We start from the raw sequence: 22,406 nt of genomic DNA, 5'->3' as shown, positions 1-22,406 counted from the left end.
TTTCTGAGACTAATTTCAGAAACATTAAAAAGTCTTAATCATTCCACACTTTTGACCGCCAGTGTAGATAAAATGACTGAATTAAAAAGGTAATTCTGTTGTGTTTATGTGATTAAACCAAATGTTCGTGGTCGTGTACAAATCTAATATAAGCTCAATAGCAGATCAGAGCAGCTTGGGGCTTTAAATTAAGAATTGTTAATATTTTCCACTTGTGAAAATTTTAGGCTACACTAAAAAAAAAATTAATAATACTGTAATGTATTGAGCAGTATTTTTTTTTACTTTATTGTCAGAAAAGTCTGAAATTTTTCTTGCATAACAGTGTCTGTGTGTACAACATCCAACATACATTCTACATCGACATACACTTAAACCTCACACATTATACATTCACTTATGCATCTACAACACCTTCATAATACTCTTGATTTCTGATGAAGTGTTTTTGTTCAACGCTAATATATCCTGGAGCACAAAAGAGTGTTTCAGCCTCACTTTGTTAAATCTGGGGACTCTATACCTCCGCTTTGATGGCAGAAGTTCAAACTCATTATGCAGGATATGCATAGGGTTAGAAGCTATATTATTAGCCAGCCTTAGCAAATTGATAGGCTGAATCATAAAACTTCTTAAGAGGCTGACCTACAATCTTTGAGCAAATTTTTTAATTGATTAAACAACTTTGTTTTTAGCATAACAGACAAACTCTTATACCAAATAGAGTTGCAATACTCATTATCACAGACCTAAAGAACAACAGAAGAATCTGTTTTCTTACTCCAAATGACCTAAGACAACGAAGTAAATTCTCTGCTTTGTTTTTTTTACAGAGTATCAATGTGATCTTTCTAAGATAACATATCATCTATAATCACTCCTAAATATTTATGTCTTAACCAATCTGATTTTCTCCTTATGAATAAAATCAGGCATTATATCAGATGCAGACCCAAATAGTATCACACCAATGTTGTGCATGCACAGTCCTGAGAAGAGCATTGAATAATTGTCTTACATCAGATAAAAAGAGAAATCTGACTTAACAACTGAACCAAGCTTTCCTCCGACTGCGCTTACTTCACTCCCGACTAATCAATACAAGATGTGTTTCTGGCTTAACAAAGCCGTTATTAGAGCGAATCCCCTCACAAGTGGAGTTATCACTCTTTCAGGAGCAAACGTGGCACAGACGGACCTTCATGGAAAATCCTGCTCACAGATCAATCTAATCTAATCTGAGATTTTTTTGTCCAAGGAAGAAGCTCTCATGTCTGGTGTTTTAATCATTGGGATTCATAAAGACGCCCGCTCCCATGTGCTTCACCTTTCCAGAAACAAACGCTACACGCTCACTCCAGAGAAACTAAAGTGGGACAAGTTCAAGCTGACCTACAAGTAAGAATCTTCCTCTGTTTTTATGTGTTTGTACCACATCACAGCTCAAACACTTCAAGCCTTGCATGGCTGATGCTTCTATTTCATAACCAATTTACATTTTTACAAGTCCAGAAAAGCATTAGGATTGCAACTACACATCAACTAACTCTCATTAGAGTATTAGTAGACTGATAAATTAGGGTTAGATTTAGTAGAATAAGTTGACATGTAGTTGCAAAGTTACTTCTAGTCAGTAGAATGTCTAAAGTGGACTATAGAAATAAAGTGTAACCTCTAGATGTGTGTTTTTGTTAACTTTGCTCTGTCACTGTTGTGTTTGTGCAGACTGCTGTCGTTTCCCAGGAATCTTCTGAATGCCAGTGACACGAGGAGAGGCGTCTCCAAGGCCTTCTCCATGTGGAGCGACGTCTCGCCCTTCAGTTTCCGTGAAGTCCCTTCCGATCAAGAGGCGGACATCAAAATCGGTGCATCAACACATTCATACGTTTGTTTGATGTGTTCGTCATTTTAGACCAGTGGTTTTCAAACTTTTTCAAGAGCGACCCTTTTTTTTTTTTTTTTTTTTTGACGCGACCCATAGGCCTATTCTTAAGCCTTTTCTTAGCAACCGCTTTTGATGATGCACGTGCAGTGGCTTATCCGTGACGCGATCGCAACGCAAAGTTGATTCTGCACTCTTTTGATCTAGCTAAAGCTACAGAGATGCTAATTAACCGGTTAACCATTAACCATTGTAAGAATTGTAACCAATTAATATAGCCTACTATCGTTTGATGTATGCTTAAAAAATTCACAAAAAATATTCCTCAACAAATCCTTTAAATTGAATGATATTCAGAACAGAACAAGAATGAAAAAAAATATCTATAAACAAGCCAAAACGAAATAATTTCGTTGGGCTCACCTAACTCTCTCATTCGAATAATTTTTTTTTTCCATATTCGCGATTTATTTGGATGCTAAACTATTATTTATTATAGGCTTCTAAGAAAAAATGAAAATGATTATCCCCCCAAATTTTAAATATTTATTAGGCTTCAAAAAATATAAAAACTTTTAATTTAAGTGAACTTAAAACAAACCTTACACAAACCCATTATAAATGTCAAATTTACCTGTGCCTTTCCTGTCTAACAGATATGAAATATACAGAATTTGGATAAGGTTATCAAAACATTCCGCACTGCATAAATTATAAACTAAATATAGAGAAATCCGTATTAAAGCTACACACATTCTTTAGTCAAGAGCTGTTAATAATTTTCTCCGAGAATTAGCTGCTGCCACTTTAGGACCAGCCACAGCTGACGATCTCACGCATCCCATTCTCTCACTACTCTTTACTTTCATTTAAGATTTTATTTAACTCATTTAAGACTGTTCTTGTGAGGATACTCGACAAAACGGACATTTTGGCATACATGTGTGTTGTTCGTTCTAGCGCGAAAGAGAACTTGATACTGGCGCGCGTCTATCTGTGGGTCGTGTGTATGTGTGTGTGTCAGGAGGACATTTACTGACAGCGCGTTCTCTTTTGTCTTGTCGCGCATGAATGGTTTAAAAGCATTTGCATGAATAAGAGCGGGATCATATAACGATAGCTTAGTCACCTGTTGTTGTTTCTGACGTTTCATCGCCTGTGCCGCAACCGCGATACCACGGAGGAGCAGGACCGAGCCTATGTCGATGCGCGCGCGTCTGCGTCCGGGAACATCGCGTGCCGTCTCGGTTTTCTTTCCCTCAACTTGTTTGTGAGGCGCCGCGCCTCACAGAAATGGACCAAACTCGGTTGGTTAAATAGCCATATTTCGCGTGTTTCTTTTATATAGGCCTATAGACTATGATTTTATGAAAACAAATTTTGTTTTTTAATTTAATTATATTTTCCTTAAATAATCCTGGCGACCCATTTTTTAAGTCTCGCGACCCACCCGAGGGTCGCGACCCAGGGTTTGAAAACCACTGTTTTAGACCAAATCATTGTACATTTTGTTTTTTTAGAATATTTTACTTCATCGGAATGGAACGGAATTTGGTAAAGGTTTTGGCACTTGCTGTGTGAACACACACACACACACACACACACACACACACACACACACACACACACACACACACACACACACACACACAAAAATCATGTTCATGATTCGAAAAGGTAAGATGGCCCTTAAAAAAATATAGTCGCACTCGTATCGTTCGCAGTCAAAAATGAGCGCATTGGAAACGAATGGGATGCGAATTTTATCTAGTGGAAACGTTTTGTGCTGGGCACGAACACACTCTAACTGTGACTAAATCAAAGCCATAAATCTAAACAAGTTGTGTTTTAAATTTGAGGTTGAAATCTAAAAAAAAAAAAAAATTGCTTTCATATTTCATATTAAATTTAAAAATAGTATTTTTTATGCATTTTTCACAATTTTAAACTTAAACTTATCTCGCACTTATTTTTACTTCTACTTAAAAAAACTAAAAAAAACTTGTTTCACTTCAGCAATAATCTGCCAAGTGTCTCCTTTAAAAAGAGACCAAACTTAAGTCTGTTGCTCTTGAATGCTTCAAGATCTACGACAGTCTTCAGGTCTATGCTCAAAAAGTGATTAACAAATGGATCATAACTATTCCATAAATATAACTTTGTACCGTAAAATTCCCTATAAATAGTAATTATTAAATAAAAAAACATTATCAAACTAAAATATAGTACATTAATTTAATTGAAATAAAAAATATGGTAATTTTTGACCACACGCGAACAGAGGGTTAAAGTAACACAGAATGATGCACATTTGGCAATAAAAGATAATAAGACCAACACCAGATTAATCCTCTATTACATAATCATCATGAATAATGATCAGCATTTGTGATGTGGTTGAACTGATAAAAAAAGTTTTTCACTGGGGCTAATTCTGAGATGCAATATTCATGGCAACGCAAACAAATCTGGAATATCTACTGTGCTATAATGCGTATAGAATGGGATCTTTGGATCATATTGGTTGTTTGTCTTTCGGCAGGTTTCTACTCCGTAAACCACACCGACTGTCTGCAGTCCTACTTACACCACTGTTTCGATGGCATCACCGGGGAACTGGCCCACGCCTTCTTCCCTCAGACCGGAGAGATCCACTTCGATGATGACGAGTACTGGATTCTGGGAAACATGCGCTTCAGCTGGAACAAAGGCAGGTGTTGTTCTCTTACGAGAGGTCTCTCGTACTGCGTAAGATATCTTACGCTAGGGGAAAATCCTTTTCCGCGAGATATTGAAGCCAAAAATTATCCTTAATTTTGTAATAATGCAAAACGCGTTGCAGCAGCAATGCAGACATAGGCGAGACAGCTCGCGCGCCTATTGGCTGCTCTGCGGCAACTGCAGCAGCCTATCGAGCGAGGCCTGGCGTGACGTCAGACCCAATCAGGGCACTTCGCGCCCGCTGCGTCACGTCCCGCCGAAATGGGCGTGGTCTAGGCCTATAAATATCGCTCGCAGGCAGCTATTATCTGATTTTTCATCCTTCAAGCGAAGCACACGCATCGCTGGAGCTGGATAAAGAAGCCGCGCCGTCTGAAAGAGAGCACCTTCAGCGGGACGAGTCACTGAAGTCGCTGGCCGCGCCGCCTTCCTTGCCTTCCTGCTGCGCTTTCCGGCATTATATCCTTTCTCTGCTACTGTGTTTATGTATGTGTGTGTGCTCGCCGCCGCGACACACACTCCCATTGCACTAAAAGAGCTGGGCGTCTTTTTCAAGACGCCCCTTTTTCCTGATCACGCAGCTCTCGCTCTGCCTATGGTGACTCTGAGGACTCACCCGGCATCCTTCTCCGAGACTGCTCCTCCGCCCCCCCCCTCCGAGGATGGACTGACCTTCAATTTCTCATACATATTCCCAGTTCCCTGATCATGCGACTGGAAATATCAATATTGCAGCAGGCGAGCCTGTTTTAATACAAGCGCGCCTGCAAGCATACGCCGAAGAAAGCATGTGACGCTCTTATATGCTCGTGCATCCGAAAACCTTTGCGTTCCCCCCCTGTGGCTCAGTGGCGGAATCATTGGTTTTTCTCACGAGAGACCGGAGTTCGAATCCCGGTCTAGCGGCAGTTAAAATTATGCCGCCAATGCTTCGCTCTGTCAGTTCCCTGAAAAGCGACTGCAGACGTGCATTTTGCTGCCAACGAGCGCGTTGCACAACCCGCTCGCCTGCACCCAAACACCGTTTCTATGGTTTCCGTGCGTCACTGGCGAAAGGAGAAAAGAGCGTTTTCTGGTCCCCCCGCGGACGGACCGACCTCCTCTTTCTCGTACATTTCTCATTCCCCTCTGAAGTTCGGGCGACTGGAAATGTCAGTATTGCAGTGAGCAAGCCTGTTGTAATACACGCATGCCTGCAAACAAACGCCAGCACGTTGACGCTCTCTTATGCCGTCAATGCTCGCTCTGTCAGTTCCCTGAAAAGGCGACTGCAGATGTGTATTTTGCAGCCAACGAGCGCGTTGTACAACCCGCTCGCCTGCACCCAAACACCGTTTCTATGGTGTTCCGTGCGTCACTGGCGCAAGGAAAAAAGGGAGTTTTTCTGGTCCCGCTGCGGACGGACCAACCTCCTTTTTCCTATACATTTCCCATTCCCCTCTGGAATTCAGGCGACTGGAAATGTCAATATTGCAGTGAACAAGCCTGTTGTAATGCACGCAGGCCTGCAATAAACGCCAGCATGTTGACGCTCTCTGTTTCTATGGCAACTTCTCGCTCGTTCAGTTCCAGTAAATGTGACTGTTCCAGTGTATCCTGCAGTAAACAAGTCGGTTCTGTCACCCGCTTGCCTGCACACAAACGCCGTTTTTACGGCTACCCAGATAAATCCCATAAGTGTGAATTTTTCTGGTGTCCCGGCCACGGCCGATGGTGCTTTATGTGTAAGAAGAATGCCCACTGCCCAGTGCCCATCTCTACACACAAGCACAGCCCGTCACACAGGGCTCGCGCACATGAATCGACTCAGACCGATTGCGCTTCAAACATGGTGAATGTCCCGCTGTCCCGCGCCCACATCCACACATAGACATGACAGTTCCCACGGGAACCGCCCAGCCCTCCCCCTCGCGGTTAACCACCGCAGAGGAGTCGAGCGCGGGCAATCTGCCCGCTGTCATCAGCGCGCCCCATGCCTCAAATGTCACGAGCGCCACGCTTGTGTTACAGCACACCGAAGCTTCTCCATCGCTGAGCGAGCGGAGCGCGCTTCGTATTCAACCCCTAGCGATCCATGCAGACGCATGGGCAAAGCTACCCGGGGTTTCGAAGTGGGTGCTGAACATTATAGAAAGAGGCTATTCGCTGCAGTTTCGCCGACGCCCTCGCCGCTATGTGGCGCGCGTCGAGACCACGGTAAAAACAGAAGTAGCACATCTACTTCGAGCCGAAGTGACGAAACTATTGAGCAAAGGGGCCATAGAGCCTCTCTCTCAAGTTCAGAGCGAAGGAGGGCTATACAGCAGATACTTCCTGGTACCGAAAAAAGACGGGGGTCTCAGACCCATACTAGATCTAAGGCAACTGAACAAAGTGCTTGTGAAGCGACAGTTCAGGATGCTCACGACCAGGCAAATCCTTGTGCAGATTCGCCAAGGAGATTGGTTTGTGTCAATAGATCTGAAAGACGCGTATTTTCAAATACAGATAGCGTCACGTCACAGGCGATATTTGAGATTCGCCTTCGAGGGCCAGGCATATCAGTACACAGTCCTGCCGTTCGGTTTGTCCCTAGCACCCCGTACATTTACGAAGTGCATGGATGCGGCGCTCGCACCCCTCAGAATGAGAGGCATGCGAGTGCTGAACTATTTGGACGATTGGCTGATTCTAGCGCAATCTCGCGCAGTGCTCATAGAACACACGACCATTTTACTCGATCACCTCGAGGATTTGGGTCTGAGTGTCAATTGGGCGAAGAGCTCCCTGTCACCCAGTCAGAAAATATCTTTCCTGGGCACAGAACTGGACTCACTATCCATGATAGCGCGACTATCACAACAGCGCGCGGTAGACATTCGACGCACAGCGAACTCTTTTCGCTGCGGCGCGTCTGTCCCGCTCAAGAGATTTCAGAAGATGCTAGGTCTCATGGCCTCAGCATCGTCAGTGCTCCAGCTGGGTCTGCTCCGCATGCGCCCGCTGCAGTTTTGGCTGAAAGCGCGAGTCCCACGCGAAGCGTGGGCACCCGGTTTACTTCGCCTCAGGGTCAATCAGAAGTGCGTCACAGCTCTGAAACCCTGGAAAGCGAACGACTGGTACCAATCAGGTGTAAGCCTGGGGACTTCCTTGAGGGTGAAAGTGGTGTCCACGGACGCGTCCACCTCGGGATGGGGAGCGCTGCTCGAGGGCAGACCGTTCTTCGGCCAGTGGTCAGAACGGGAAAAGCTCCTGCACATAAACTGCCTCGAAATGCTGGCAGTAGACAACGCGCTGACGCGTTTTTGTCCCCAAATAAAAGGTCACCACGTCTTGGTCCGTTCGGACAACATGTCTGTGGTGTCCTACATAAATCGCCAGGGCGGCATCAGATCCGAGAAACTGTACAGGCTGGCAGAACGCCTCCTGGTATGGGCGCTCAGTGCAACCTGCGCTCGCTCAGAGCAGCGCACGTGCCAGGGATCTTGAATATAGGACCGGACAGACTGTCCAGGAACAATGTTCCGGCAGGCGAGTGGTCTCTACACCCACAGACAGTCCATCTGCTGTGGAAGAAATTTGGCAGAGCGGAAGTGGACCTGTTTGCGTCTCAAGAAAACGCTCACTGTCATGAATTTTTCTCCAAGAGCAGGAGCGCGCTGGCCCATGTGTGGCCCCGCCGCCCGCTCTATGCTTTTCCCCCCGTCTCTCTCCTGCCTCAGGTGATGGAACGGATCAGGGAAGAAGGATGCTCAGTACTGCTGGTAGCACCGTTCTGAAAAAAAACCAACCTTGGTTCCCAGTCGTGATGCAGTTAGCAAGTACTGCCCCGTGGCCAGTACCAATGGGGAGAGATCTCCTCTCACAGGCCCGCGGCTCGATCTGGCATCCTCACCCGGAACTATGGTCCCTTCATGTCTGGGCCATCAACGGGTACATGTTGGACTCCCTAAAGGAGTATTAAACACGATCACGCAGGCTAGAGCTCCGTCTACAAGACGACTCTATTCTTCGAAATGGTCGGTGTTTTCGGGCTGGTGCACAGCCCGTGGTGTGTCACCCACAAACTGTGGTGTGACGGAGGTGCTTTCCTTCCTACAAGAGCTGTTGGATGGGGGCAGGGCCCCCTCCACGCTCAAAGTTTATGTGGCGGCTATAGCAGCGTTCTCAGAAACAACGCTTGGTCAGTCAATAGGAAGGAACGATTTAGTCATCCGCTTCCTTAGAGGAGCTAAGAGACTGAATCCTCCCAGACCTCCCTCAGTCCCCGTATAGGACCTTTCTACGGTTCTGGAAGCCATGAAAGGTGCGCCATTTGAGCCTTCACAGTCAATCGATTTGAAACACCTGTTTTTCAAGACGGTGTTTTTGCTGGCTCTCGCTTCAGTGAAGCGCATAGGGGATCTGCACGCGCTCTCTGTGAGCGCGGCGTGCATGGAGTTTGGGCCCAATGACTCAAAAGTTATACTCAAACCTAAGCACGGTTATGTTCCAAAATCCCTCAACACACCGTTTAGGGCGCAGGTTATCTCCCTGTCAGCCCTACCGGTCCCTGATGAGGAAAGAGACGCGAGCCTCCTTTTGCCCAGTCAGGGCATTACGAGCTTATGTGTCTCGCTCGTCTGTTTTCAGACAGACGGATCAGCTTTTTGTTTCGTTTAGCGGACGTTCTAAGGGACTAGCCGCGTCGAAACAGAGCCTATCCAGATGGATAGTTGATGCTATAGCGCTGGCATACGCCTCCAAGGGCATGCAGTGCCCATTGGGTGTCAGAGCGCACTCCACGAGAGGCATGGCCTCTTCGTGGGCCTGGTCAAGTGGGATTGCCTTGCAAGATATTTGTATGGCGGCAGGCTGGGCCTCCCCGTCTACATTTATAAGGTTTTATAACCTAGAGCAGTGGTTTTCAAACCCTGGGTCGCGACCCTCGGGTGGGTCGCGAGACTTAAAAAATGGGTCGCCAGGATTATTTAAGGAAAATATAATTAAATTAAAAAACAAAATTTGTTTTCATAAAATCATAGTCTATAGGCCTATATAAAAGAAACACGCGAAATATGGCTATTTAAACAACCGAATTTGGTCCATTTCTGTGAGGCGCGGCGCCTCACAAACAAGTTGAGGGAAAGAAAACCGAGACGGCACGCGATGTTCCCGGACGCAGACGCGCGCGCATCGACATAGGCTCGGTCCTGCTCCTCCGTGGTATCGCGGTTGCGGCACAGGCGATGAAACGTCAGAAACAACAACAGGTGACTAAGCTATCGTTATATGATCCCGCTCTTATTCATGCAAATGCTTTTAAACCATTCATGCGCGACAAGACAAAAGAGAACGCGCTGTCAGTAAATGTCCTCCTGACACACACACATACACACGACCCACAGATAGACGCGCGCCAGTATCAAGTTCTCTTTCGCGCTAGAACGAACAACACACATGTATGCCAAAATGTCCGTTTTGTCGAGTATCCTCACAAGAACAGTCTTAAATGAGTTAAATAAAATCTTAAATGAAAGTAAAGAGTAGTGAGAGAATGGGATGCGTGAGATCGTCAGCTGTGGCTGGTCCTAAAGTGGCAGCAGCTAATTCTCGGAGAAAATTATTAACAGCTCTTGACTAAAGAATGTGTGTAGCTTTAATACGGATTTCTCTATATTTAGTTTATAATTTATGCAGTGCGGAATGTTTTGATAACCTTATCCAAATTCTGTATATTTCATATCTGTTAGACAGGAAAGGCACAGGTAAATTTGACATTTATAATGGGTTTGTGTAAGGTTTGTTTTAAGTTCACTTAAATTAAAAGTTTTTATATTTTTTGAAGCCTAATAAATATTTAAAATTTGGGGGGATAATCATTTTCATTTTTTCTTAGAAGCCTATAATAAATAATAGTTTAGCATCCAAATAAATCGCGAATATGGAAAAAAAAAATTATTCGAATGAGAGAGTTAGGTGAGCCCAACGAAATTATTTCGTTTTGGCTTGTTTATAGATATTTTTTTTCATTCTTGTTCTGTTCTGAATATCATTCAATTTAAAGGATTTGTTGAGGAATATTTTTTGTGAATTTTTTAAGCATACATCAAACGATAGTAGGCTATATTAATTGGTTAAAATTCTTACAATGGTTAATGGTTAACCGGTTAATTAGCATCTCTGTAGCTTTAGCTAGATCAAAAGAGTGCAGAATCAACTTTGCGTTGCGATCGCGTCACGGATAAGCCACTGCACGTGCATCATCAAAAGCGGTTGCTAAGAAAAGGCTTAAGAATAGGCCTATGGGTCGCGTCAAAAAAAAAAAAAAAAAAAAAAGGGTCGCTCTTGAAAAAGTTTGAAAACCACTGACCTAGAGGTTCCCGCCCTGCAGGCCAGGCTGCTGTCGGTCTAAATTTACCAGTATTATCTGACCTGATGCGATCAGCTCAGAATGCTGCGTCTGCTGAGCACAGCTCAATGTTCGACAGTATAAAGCTGGGCAAACTGTGTAAGACCCACATTTTCCCCATCAGTTCAGGCCGTACCCCGCCCTGTCTGTATGATGAAATTCGCGTCCCATCGACGCTACTATATGTGGAAAAGTGAGGCTGCACCCCTCCCTCTTCCCGGACTCCCTGTGAGTTCCCTGAGTGATTGTGCACTATATGTACCCCGGGTTTTCGCCCTTGGGTCTTTGGTGTCAGATCTCAGCATGCACGGCGTTTTACATTGGGTCCCCTAGCGTAAGATATCTTACGCAGTACGAGAGACCTCTCGTAAGAGAACGTACTCGGTTACTAACGTAACCTCGGTTCTCTCTAGAAGAGGGAACGAGTACTGCGTATCTTGCCGTGCATGCACACGCTCTGGTTGCTTCGATGATGAAAAACCAGATAATAGCTGCCTGCGAGCGATATTTATAGGCCTAGACCACGCCCATTTCGGCGGGACGTGACGCAGCGGGCGCGAAGTGCCCTGATTGGGTCTGACGTCACGCCAGGCCTCGCTCGATAGGCTGCTGCAGTTGCCGCAGAGCAGCCAATAGGCGCGCGAGCTGTCTCGCCTATGTCTGCATTGCTGCTGCAACGCGTTTTGCATTATTACAAAATTAAGGATAATTTTTGGCTTCAATATCTCGCGGAAAAGGATTTTCCCCTAGCGTAAGATATCTTACGCAGTACTCGTTCCCTCTTCTAGAGAGAACCGAGGTTACGTTAGTAACCGAGTACGTTTTCCCCCACTGAGGTCATGTCGAAAAAATTTTTGCTAAATAAAATTGTCCAGTCAGAAGAATTGCGTGATAACTTTATTATTTATTTTTCCGTCTGTATCATCTCAGTGAGATATTGTGAGGTGAATTGAGCGTACATTAGCCAACCCATACATTAGAAAACGGTGTTTTCGTTTAAAAACGCTCTCCTCTAAAAACAGCGTTTTCGTTAAAAACGCTCTCTGTCCAAAACACTAGCGTTTTCAGGCGACGGAGAGCGTTTTAAACGAAAACGCCGTATTCTAATGTATCTGGATTAATGTAGATGTAGCCTCAGTGTGAACTAAGAAAATTAGAATCTGATTATTTACCTCCCTGGAGACAGAGTGCAGAAATGGTTGCTTCCTGGGTGTTACGATGTTCATTATGCCAAAAGAAATAGAGATATCATTAAATTGACCAGACAAAAACAGCGCCCCCTAGAGTCGCTGTGGAGGACGTTACTGTCGTAAATACCACTCATGACTTCCGACCGCACTTTCTTCGTCGACTCTGCCATGATCCACGTCTGAAATGCGTGCTAGTGTCTTCCATAGAGGCTCTTCATGTGTTGTTGATGTATGTGATGTCATGCCGTAAAATAAGTCGTGATTCTCGCGAGATTTGTCGGGGCGCTACCTCTCAAACCTGCTTTGCTATCGGGATGATTCGCCCTACTACGAGTTCGTTTACCATCTAAATGATTTCGAAGCTGTTATATTAAGGTACAAATCTTGCATGGTGTGCCTTTAACCTGCAAGTGCCTTGTTTTCAGTTTGAAATAATAAGAAGCAAAATTTTCCAGTTGAATTCTCCAGTTATTCATTTCTTTAGCCTCTGAAACAGTGTTAAGTTGAAGCATTTTGTCAATCATAAAGCCACAGTTGTATATTCAACACCAAGTATGTTCTGGTTGGCTGCAATTGTGTGGCGTTTTTGCTTTTAGTATAGAAAAATGACTTATTATTGGAAATGTGTCAAATCGTGCCTGGCAAGAAAACTTTTGTATGATTTCCTACTGGTAAAATAAGACGTTGAATTCTTAAATTCTGGAAGGCAAATCATGCAATTTCTAGAAGGCAAGTAATAATGCGTCTCAGCTGGCAAACTTTTACACGTGCATGACAGGCGTTTGTTCATGGGAAGAAAAAAGCCATTTTGAACGTGTTTCTGTGTGTGATTGTCGTTGTATTCAGGAGTGTGGCTGACAGATCTAGTTCACGTGGCGGCTCATGAGATCGGTCATGTACTGGGATTGATGCATTCCCAGAATACCAAAGCTTTAATGCACCTCAATGCCACACTAACGGGCCGCAAACTAATTACTCAAGATGAGGTCTGGGGCTTACATCGACTCTATGGTATTTTACACATAAGCACAAAAAAACATTCATAAATATGTCAAATCTGGATTACTTATTACCTTTCTACAATTACCTGACACCTTCTTATTTGCTGTTTTTCTGTCCATGCCAATGCAGGATGTTTGGATCGATTATTTATCTGTCCTTCTTGGGCAAGGAAGGGTTATTGTGACAGCAAGAGGAGGCTCATGCAGAAACACTGTCCGTCCAGCTGTGACTTCTGTTACGGTAAGAGGCCTTTTACTTAGACCAGGGATCACCTAAAAAACGTATTTGTGTATAGAAAAACCATGAGACAGATTAGACATAAACTACATAAAGTTTGGTCCTCATAGGAGCTTATTCCGGCCACTTAGACAGAAAGAGACCATCTCAAATACACGTACAGCAAATAACCACAGTTCGTTTTGCTTTTGCATGTCTTTAAGAGGCAAGTTTATTTGAAATAGATTACACCACAGGCGTCAGAAAATGTATTCAAATAATGGTGCAGAAGTCTCTGCAAACTATTCTACCGAAAACAGAAAATGCACTGAACGTGGGTCTAAACTTGTAATGTTAGGGAATGAGATGAGGAGTGAAATGTCAGATTTTTTTCTGAAAGAGTGGTGCTGGAACAAGATTGTGTGACAGATGTTCTAGGTAGGAATCAAACCTTGGACTTCCAGATTGCGTGGTGCTTAAAGATTCAAGGGTACTCAACATTACCAGAAATGGCTGACAAACAAAGTATGTTCAAGGGAAAACAAGTAAAAGCAATCATCATGATTTGCAGCTAAATCCTAAGAACATAGAGAGGGTCAGTTTAGACAAGAGCCCCTCCCATAAACTCCCAACAGTTCCTGACGTTCATGGAGCTATCCCGCGTTTTCACCGAAATTACCCGGAATAATTTGTCCCAGGAACTTTTTCCCCCAGACCTGTTGCTGTCTGAGTCAACCAATCAAAATGCGGCATGAACTCAATCAATCAGCATGTTCAGTGCCCAAGTCCCGCCCCTGAAAGTTCCTGAACTTTGAAAAAGTACTACCTCCCGAGCAGAGACTTTCTGAGGGGGAAATATTTACCCAGAACTTCATTTAGACCCTGATGATGTGTGGCACAGTGAGGAGCTACAGTAGTGACCGGAGAGAGAGAGAGAGAGAACAACAGACATTAGGCTTTAAAGGGTTAGTTCACCCAAAAATGAAAATTCTGTCAGTAATTACTCGCCCTCATGTTGTTCCAACCGCGTAAGACGTTCGTTCATCTTCGGAACACAAATTAAGATATTCTCGTCGCTTGATATACTAAAGATTGAGCCACTGTAGTCACTTGGACTATATTAACGATCTCTTTAATAACTTTTCTGGGCCAGCAAGTTTGGGCCACCTAGCAGCCTATGGAGAAGTGACCCAGCACTCAGATTTCATCAAAAATATCTTAATTTGTGTTCCGAAGATGAACGAACGTCTTACGCGGTTGGAACAACATGAGGGTGAGTAATTACTGACAGAATTTTCATTTTTGGGTGAACTAACCCTTTAAGTGTGAGATTTGAAAGGGACCAGCAAGAGCCAGTAAGTGTCACAGTTCGAAAAGGACCCAAAAGTGAAAGCTGGTTACAGAGATTTATTGAATAGCAGATAAATGATAAAATACGCTGTCTACCGGCCACCAGCCGTCTAGGCGGACGCAGAACAGGAGAATGAAACTCAAAAGGACAAGGCTGCAACCAGGCGGGGTGAAAGGCACAGGTGGTTGTTGTCAGAAAGTGCGCACTGGAAACGACGACTACTGACTCCACTTGGCAGAAACAGCAGCACAGAATAGCAGGCTTGTTGGCAGAGGATAACAGGTGGTACCTCTCGTCTGAAACACACACAGGACGGAACAGGACAAGATTAAGAAGAGGTAAATCACAACGATGAGGCGTCTGTAACAGGCATGAATGAACAAACAATAAACCGACAAAGAGGAGAGAAGACGAGATCTAAATAGAAAGAAGATCAGGGCAAAGGGGAACAGGTGTGAGATGATGAGCGAGGGCCCGAGCGCTGATTGAGATAGCGGACAGCTGTGTGAGAGCGCACGTGGAGAAGAGGGAGAAGGAAAACAAGCTGAGTAATCAAACTTGACTCCTGACAGTAAGAAACAGGGCTAATCTTTTGGAGGATCTTGAAGGGACCAATGAAGGGCCCAGTTTCTGAAACTCAATAGAAAGAGGGAGATACTTTGCTGAGAGCCAAACCCTCTGGGCTGGACAGAGTAGTGCTCCAGATCTGCGGTGCTGATTAGACTTTTCCTATTGCTGTTCAGTTGGGCTGTCCAAGCCCTCCTTCAGGAACCCAGACTAGCACAAGGGGACATACTTGCAGAGGAATGGTATAAGGTGTTGGTAGCGAACTCTTCCCTAATCAGATGTGAGCTCTAAGAAGTGTGGTTGTTACAGACCATGCATCTTAGGGTCTTCTCCTGGATAACCCTCCCTGTTTGATCAGGGTGAAAGACAAAGACAGGCTGATGGATTATCCAATGAGACGACTGAAAGCCTTCCAATGCAGGAAAGTGCCCTGGGAGATGCTGTGAAAGCGGTGTCCCCATTCTTTAAATACCACCTCTACTGCCGAGAGCTCCTGATTTCTGATATCAAAGCTCCTTTCATGGTGAGATCTACATCCTCAATGAAGAGCAACTCAGGACATGGAGGGTCAGTATGGGTATGGTACTCAATCCCTGCTTGAGCTGAATAAATGCCTGGCCAGGCTTCACAGTCCACAGGAACTGCCTACAGGGATTCTCAGTCAGAAGTGGTTCTGCTAGTTTCAAATGAATCATCTGTAAAAATGGGCAAATCCTTGGAAGCGTTGGAATTGTTTGCAGGATTTTGTCCCATGCATTGACCAGCCTAAATGGCATTACCTAGTAATTGTAATGGCCAGTAGGGGTGGTGGGCAGTCTTGTGAATACACAAGGTGTTCTGGAGATACAGTTTGGTAAAGATGGTTGTACTCTGAAGAAGTTCAAAAGCAGTAGTCATTAATAGTATTGGATATCGATTCTTTATCTTGAACCAAACTTGAAATTGATGTTGAGTGGGAGACAGCCATCCTGGTTTCCTACAAAGAAGATGCCACCCCCAGCTGGTTAAGGAATGAAGGAACCCACTGTCAAGGGCCTGTACTCTCCATTCCAGTTCTCTCTGGAGCAGAAAATGAACAAAGCTTTACTTGTGGTGAACAGGTAATGGCCAACTTAATGGCTCAGCCATAGGGTCTATGGTAGACCTTCCTGCAGACTTCAGTTCCAACCCTTATCTCACACATCTTCAATTGATTCAAATGTGAAGCGGGCTTTGGTATATTAGATGCATGGAGACTTTGCACCACACATTTTCTGATTCCCCAACGTACTTAACACTGTCAGCATTTTTTCACTTCAGTGCCACTCCCAATCCCAAAATTTAGTAGATTAATGAATAGATGTTTGGAGTCAACAGTGGAGAGGGAGCGAGGCCACCTTCAACACTGGGAGTGTACAAGAGAACAATTCCACTGCTAGCAACCATAATTCATTGATGTTCTGGATGAATAATAAGTGCTGATTTCATTTGAACTTTCAAACAGAATTCCCATTTCCCACTGCCCCGCCAACTGCAACCCCCCCACGGACAAAACACAAGTTTGTTGTGGAGGGAAAGAACCTCACCTTCCGCTGTGGTAAGAAGATTGCAGCCAGGAAAGGCAAAATCTAGTGAGTCCTTATTTTTCCACACACAGATTGTTATATTAACTCTGACTGGTTTCCATATTCATGCTGTTTCTAAAAAAGTTTTATTACACTGCCTATAAAAGCATTTGCCCCTTGGTGGTTTTTGTGTTTTATTGGTCTACAATAGTGCTTCTCAGACCTGTCCTGGGGATCCCCCCACAATCACATTTTGGATGTCTCCCTCAGTCACACCCAGTTCAAGTCTTGCTGGCTCTACTAGTGAGCTAATGAGTTAAATCAGGTGTGTTTGATGAGGTCCACATCCAAAATGTGCAATGGTGAGGGACAGGTTTGAGAAGCACTGTTCTACAACATTGAAGCAGAGGATTTCATTTGATGTCTTTTGACATTAAGGACTTTGCAAAAGATTTGTTTGCAGTGATATTCACTTTACCCCTGTAAAGGGGCTTTCGCACCGGAGGAAACTTTTCATAATTCCTAGAACTATTGGCGGAAGTTGTCGGATTTTGGCGTGTCCGCACCGCAGGAACTAGTAACGATTTTAGTTCTAGAAACTCCTTTTGGAGGAACTAATTTACTCCTCCTTCAGAGTCGGTCTAAACCAGCACTATTGGCGCTGATTGGCCAAACACACACGAAACACCAGCACCCGCCATCTAAAAAAAGGCTGTGTAAACACACAGATTATAGCCTATATATTTACTCCAGAAACTAACTCTAAGAACATTGAAAACAGTGATAGATGGGCGTCTCAACCTTAACGCTGAGGAGAAAATCGAATGCAACTTTGAGTGACCAAGAGAAACATGATTATGTATTTCTGCTCAGCTAGTGACACTGGACATCAACCACACGGCACACGCTAATAACTTTTCATTACTGTTTAATTTCTATGTATAACTGTTCTATCTAATAATGTATTAGACAGGACTGTTTGACAGATCGTAAAATAATGAACATGGAGAATGCGAGCACTTTGTGTTTGCTCAGGCTCTGGCTGGCATTCTCAGCGCCGTCAAAATAAAGGTCAGCCGCGCCATCAAAATTAAAGTCACAACAACAAGCGTGTCTTACGTCACTACAGAGTTCCTACTGGCAGTGTGAATGCAACCAGGAAAACGTTCCTAGGGGAACCATTAGTTCTCTGGAAACACCCTGGTGGTTAGATCCTAGAACTACCCGGTGCGGAAGCCCCTGTAAGGCCGGGTTCACACCGGACGCAGAAGCGGCGCGGAACGGAGGCCGCTTCCTTTCGGCGCCCATGTTAACCTATGGTGTCGTTCACACCAGAAGCGGAGCGCCGCGGCACGCCGCAGCCGGCCCGCGCCGTGAAGCGGCAGTTTCGGCGTCTGGTCTATTTTTTGCGCGACCGCGAGTGATCCGCGTCCATTCCGGCAGGAAGTCACACCAAGAAACACGAGACATCCGGTCAATTGTCAAAATAAAAGCAATTTTCAAATTAAAATACCGCGAGTGACAAATGCGATCATATTTGTGTATCTAAACAGACTAGAAAGATGAAAACAAACAAAGAAAACTATCTACCATATTCTCTCTCTGGCTGTGTGTGTGTCTCGACAACGGATTAATAAAAGAAGTGTAAACTTCTTGGTTACAGAAACATGGTGTATTCATTTTATGAGGTTATTTACTTACCCATGATGTAAAAAATAGCTCTGAATAAACAACAACTGAGCAGAAGCGCTTGTCGACAGCCGCGGAAAATACGCGTCTGGTGTGAACAGGCAGGCGCCGGACCGCGCGTGATTTTCCGTTCCGCGCCGCTTCCGAGTCCGGTGTGAACCCAGCGTCAGTCAGTATTTTGAACTGTAGATGCAATTTTTAGCCTTGAGTCTGTATGGACACTCTAGGTCTCTATCAGCTGTTTTTCCCATTATTTTTCCTGCTGAGGCTCAAGCCGGTGTCATGGAGATCATGAGTTCTCAAATGAATTAAGATCTGGGACCGTATCGTAGGAACATCCTAACTCTGAATCCTATTTTAAATTTGTGTGCATGCACCTGTCGTCAGTCTGGTGGAAATGTTTTGTGAAAAGCTGGGCGACTCTGGCCCTCTATTGGTCCACTGATCCAGGACTGGCGCTAAACTCTGCAGGGCAAACTCCTGAAGACCTTGATTAGCCTGTTCAGGTGTGTTTGTTGAAGGTTGGAGATTAACTCTGTAGGAAAATGGATCTCCAGGGCCTGACTTACCAACCCCTGGTTTAAAAACATGCCATTATTTGTGAATGAGACCCATTATCTCAGTTTTCACTCCTGGTCCTCGGGACCAAATTTATTGCGTTAATGCAATGCAAATGATTTGGGTGATTATGCCAAATGTTGTCAGTTCATGTGACAATAATCTAAGATTATGTGAAAGGGAACATGAAGGGCTTTGGTCAATCCTTTAAATTTGCACAGTTTGGAATCTGGATGTTTTTCAGGTATATTCAAGCATATTTAAGGTTTGTGTTTGTTACAAATGTCCTAACCATGAGCATTCTCCCACACCGACAGCTGGTATAAAGACGGCGAGCTTCTGGAATTCTCTCATCCCGGATACATTTCCCTGAAAGATGACCACATCACAATCGTGGCGAACGCCATCAATGAGGGCACATACACCTGCGTTGTGAGGAAGAAGAACAAGGTGCTGACCACGTACTCTTGGAGGGTACGAGTGCGCTTCTGAGATACTCTTAAACATTTTGTTCACTTCAGAAGTAAAATTTCCTGATCATTTACTCTCCCCCACATCATCCAAGATGTTCACGTCTTTCTTTCTTCAGTCGAAAAGAAATTAAGGTTTTTGAGGAAAACATTCCAGGATGTTTCTCCATATAGTGACTTCAATGGAGTCCCAACGGGTTGAAGGTCCAGATGTGAGTTTCAGTGCAGCTTCAAAGTCTCGACACGATCCAGCCGAGGAATAAGAGTCTTATCTAGACAAACCATCCGCCATTTTATAACATAATAAACATTTATATACTTTTTAACCACAAATGCTGGTCTTGCACTAGCTGTGATGCGACACACATTACGTAATCACGTTGAAAGGTCACGCGTGATCCGGTTCATAAAAGTAAGAAAGGGCGAAAAACTCCATCTCATTTTCTCCAAATTATTTTTTTTTTTTTGTGAATGGCATTTGATTCAGTCTTTACACGTTCGCTTTGTAAACACTGGGTCAGTTCTTCCGCCTACGTCACGCTCGACCTTTCAACGTGATTACGTAATGTGTGTCGCATCACAGCTAGTGCAAGACCAGCATTTGTGGTTAAAAAGTATATAAATGTTTTAGTTTTTTTAGAAAATGACCAATTTGGACCTTCAACCCGTCGGACTCCATTGAAGTCACAGGAGAAAAATCCTGTAATGTTTTCCTCAAAAACCTTAAGGGGGCGGTTGATTATTTGACTTTTCTAGCTTTAGTTAGTGTGTAATGTTGCTGTTTGAGCATAAACAACATCTGAAAGTTACGACGCTCAAAGTTCAAAGCAAAGGGAGATATTTGCTTTTAAAGAAATCACTTTTTAAGGACTACAACAAACGGCTGGTAGAGACTACACCAGATTCCTCCCGGGTTAGTGACATCACAAACTCTACAATTTACATAAACCCGCCCCCGGAACACGATTTATAGATTATCAAGACAGAATATGCTAATCGATGACTAGAAGATAACTACACATCAGCTTCATAAATTCATCAACTAACATTCAGAAATGTCCTGTTTCTTCTACATCTCGTCACTTCTTCTTGAGTCTCTCCATCATTGTCTGACTCCGATTTTAACATAAAGGGCTAAAAGTTGTTTAAAATTTTCAGTGCATGTCTGTGTGAGTGCAAGCTGTTGAAGCTCCGCCCCCTGTGCCGGGAGCCGCAGCTCATTTGCATTTAAAGGAACAGACACAAAAACGGTGCGTTTTTGCTCACCCTCCCAAAAGTGACAATTTTAACATGCGATATAAAAATATCTGTGGGGTATTTTGAGCTAAAACTTCACACACACACTCTGGGGACATCAGAGACTTATTTTACATCTTGTGGAAAGGGCATTATAGCACCCCTTTGATTTCTTTCCGACTGAAGACAGACAGACATGAACTTTTGGACGTGGGGGAGAGTAAACTATCAGGACATAGTACTTCTGAAGTGAGCTGCTCCTCTAAGACACGGATTATAGCCAGAACACGAGCTCAGACCAGCGTCCTCGAACCCTGATCCTGTGGTTTCTGATCAAGGATGAAAGTTCATCACTCACTCGGGCACATATTCATATCAGTTCATTCACATTGCTAAAAGTTTTGATATCAGGGTTTTTACGTGTTGTAAATACATTTCTTATTTTGCCAAATAAAACAATTTATTCTATCAATTTGAAGCCTTTGTTTAATCGATTCAGAATGTTTGAAGTTTTAATCTTAAAATGACAAATTTCAAAAATGTATATGCATTTCTGAACGTCTTAGTATTGTTTGTTTCTTCAGTACTGAAGGTGACATGAACAAAACCTGACGATTCACAATATCCAGCGTGATCTGAGACTGTTCGTTTTAAATATTAATTGAGTTGGTTAAGATTAGCTGTATCGGACGAACAACACGACTGCTCTCTCACAAGCATTTTCCTTTCATAGACACAATAATCTTCTTCAAGCTTCTGGTTTCAGTTCTGCTGTAACGCACGGGGGACTCGGCCCGTCTCTGACTGTAACCGGTGTAAGATGCCGTCCGCATTACAAGCGTTTATTAGGAATCCTGAAGACATGGCAGCGATTTAAAGAGTGGAAAACTAGTGGAAAACAAGCGGTCATGAGGGTGGACGGCTCACTTCTGAAATCCTCTTTTACAGCTGGAAACAAACGATTCGAGACCTTATATAATGAGAGGAGCAAGTGGGGATTTAACTCCAGAAAAATGACTTGGAGATTTTCACATAACAGAACACTTTCATATCGGTCCAAACCCAGAAGACACTGTGCAGAAAACAAAAGAAGGATTTGTGAAGGATAAGCTGGCTGCGACTCAGAATACTGAAAGTGAAGCTTAATTAAAAACAAGCTTTTCAAACCCAAGCATAACATACAAGTGTGTGTGACTGAGGTGCTATATTCAGCCTTCTGAAGTCATATGAACGCTTAAGACCAAAATATACATTGTTATTCAATGGAAAACATCTCTACTGTAACTCTCAAATCAAATATGGCAACATTTTCTCAAGACATGCAAGAACAGTGATTGGCATTCATGCAGCGCTTCAGATTTACAGTGTCAGTGAAGAGGAAAGATTATTAATGAATAAAGGCCCAAGGATGATAACTCAACGACTCAACGATAAAGACCTTCTAAATGTAAAAGAATAGTCCACATCTATAACGAGGAACGATATGATTGGAATCACTTTGACAAACCATGTGTAAGTTCATAAGTCGACAGCATTGCTGAGTATTTCCTCCTTAAAACTGCAGTGAACCAAAGACAGTCTCAAACACACGCTTTGAAATCGCTGGTGTT

At 43.8% G+C, this 22,406-nt stretch overlaps 1 protein-coding gene across 3 annotated transcripts in view; it reads left to right on the top strand.

The window, feature by feature from the left end:
• mmp23ba (matrix metallopeptidase 23ba) overlaps positions 1–21,517 on the top strand; it is a 39,632-nt gene extending 18,115 nt beyond the window's left edge. Inside the window, exons 2-8 of one of the 3 annotated variants that reach the window (XM_082187409.1) lie at positions 1,336–1,398; positions 1,726–1,865; positions 4,425–4,592; positions 13,010–13,174; positions 13,295–13,405; positions 16,783–16,909; positions 19,408–21,517. In XM_082187409.1, the coding sequence (XP_082043535.1) occupies positions 1,336–1,398; positions 1,726–1,865; positions 4,425–4,592; positions 13,010–13,174; positions 13,295–13,405; positions 16,783–16,909; positions 19,408–19,582 (949 nt within the window). In that variant the 3' untranslated portion in view covers positions 19,583–21,517. Of the gene's footprint in view, positions 1–1,258; positions 1,399–1,725; positions 1,866–4,424; positions 4,593–13,009; positions 13,175–13,294; positions 13,406–16,782; positions 16,910–19,407 lie in introns of all 3 variants that reach the window. The other 2 variants (XM_082187410.1, XM_082187408.1) reach the window with 2 other exon arrangements.
• Positions 21,518–22,406: the final 889 nt, after the last annotated feature.

This window comes from Leuciscus leuciscus (assembly GCF_965113295.1).
Source record: "Leuciscus leuciscus genome assembly, chromosome: 13".
NCBI classification, from domain to species: domain Eukaryota; kingdom Metazoa; phylum Chordata; class Actinopteri; order Cypriniformes; family Leuciscidae; genus Leuciscus; species Leuciscus leuciscus.
The sequence above is the reverse complement of the archived record's forward strand: the minus strand, read 5'-3'. Positions and strand labels throughout refer to the sequence as shown.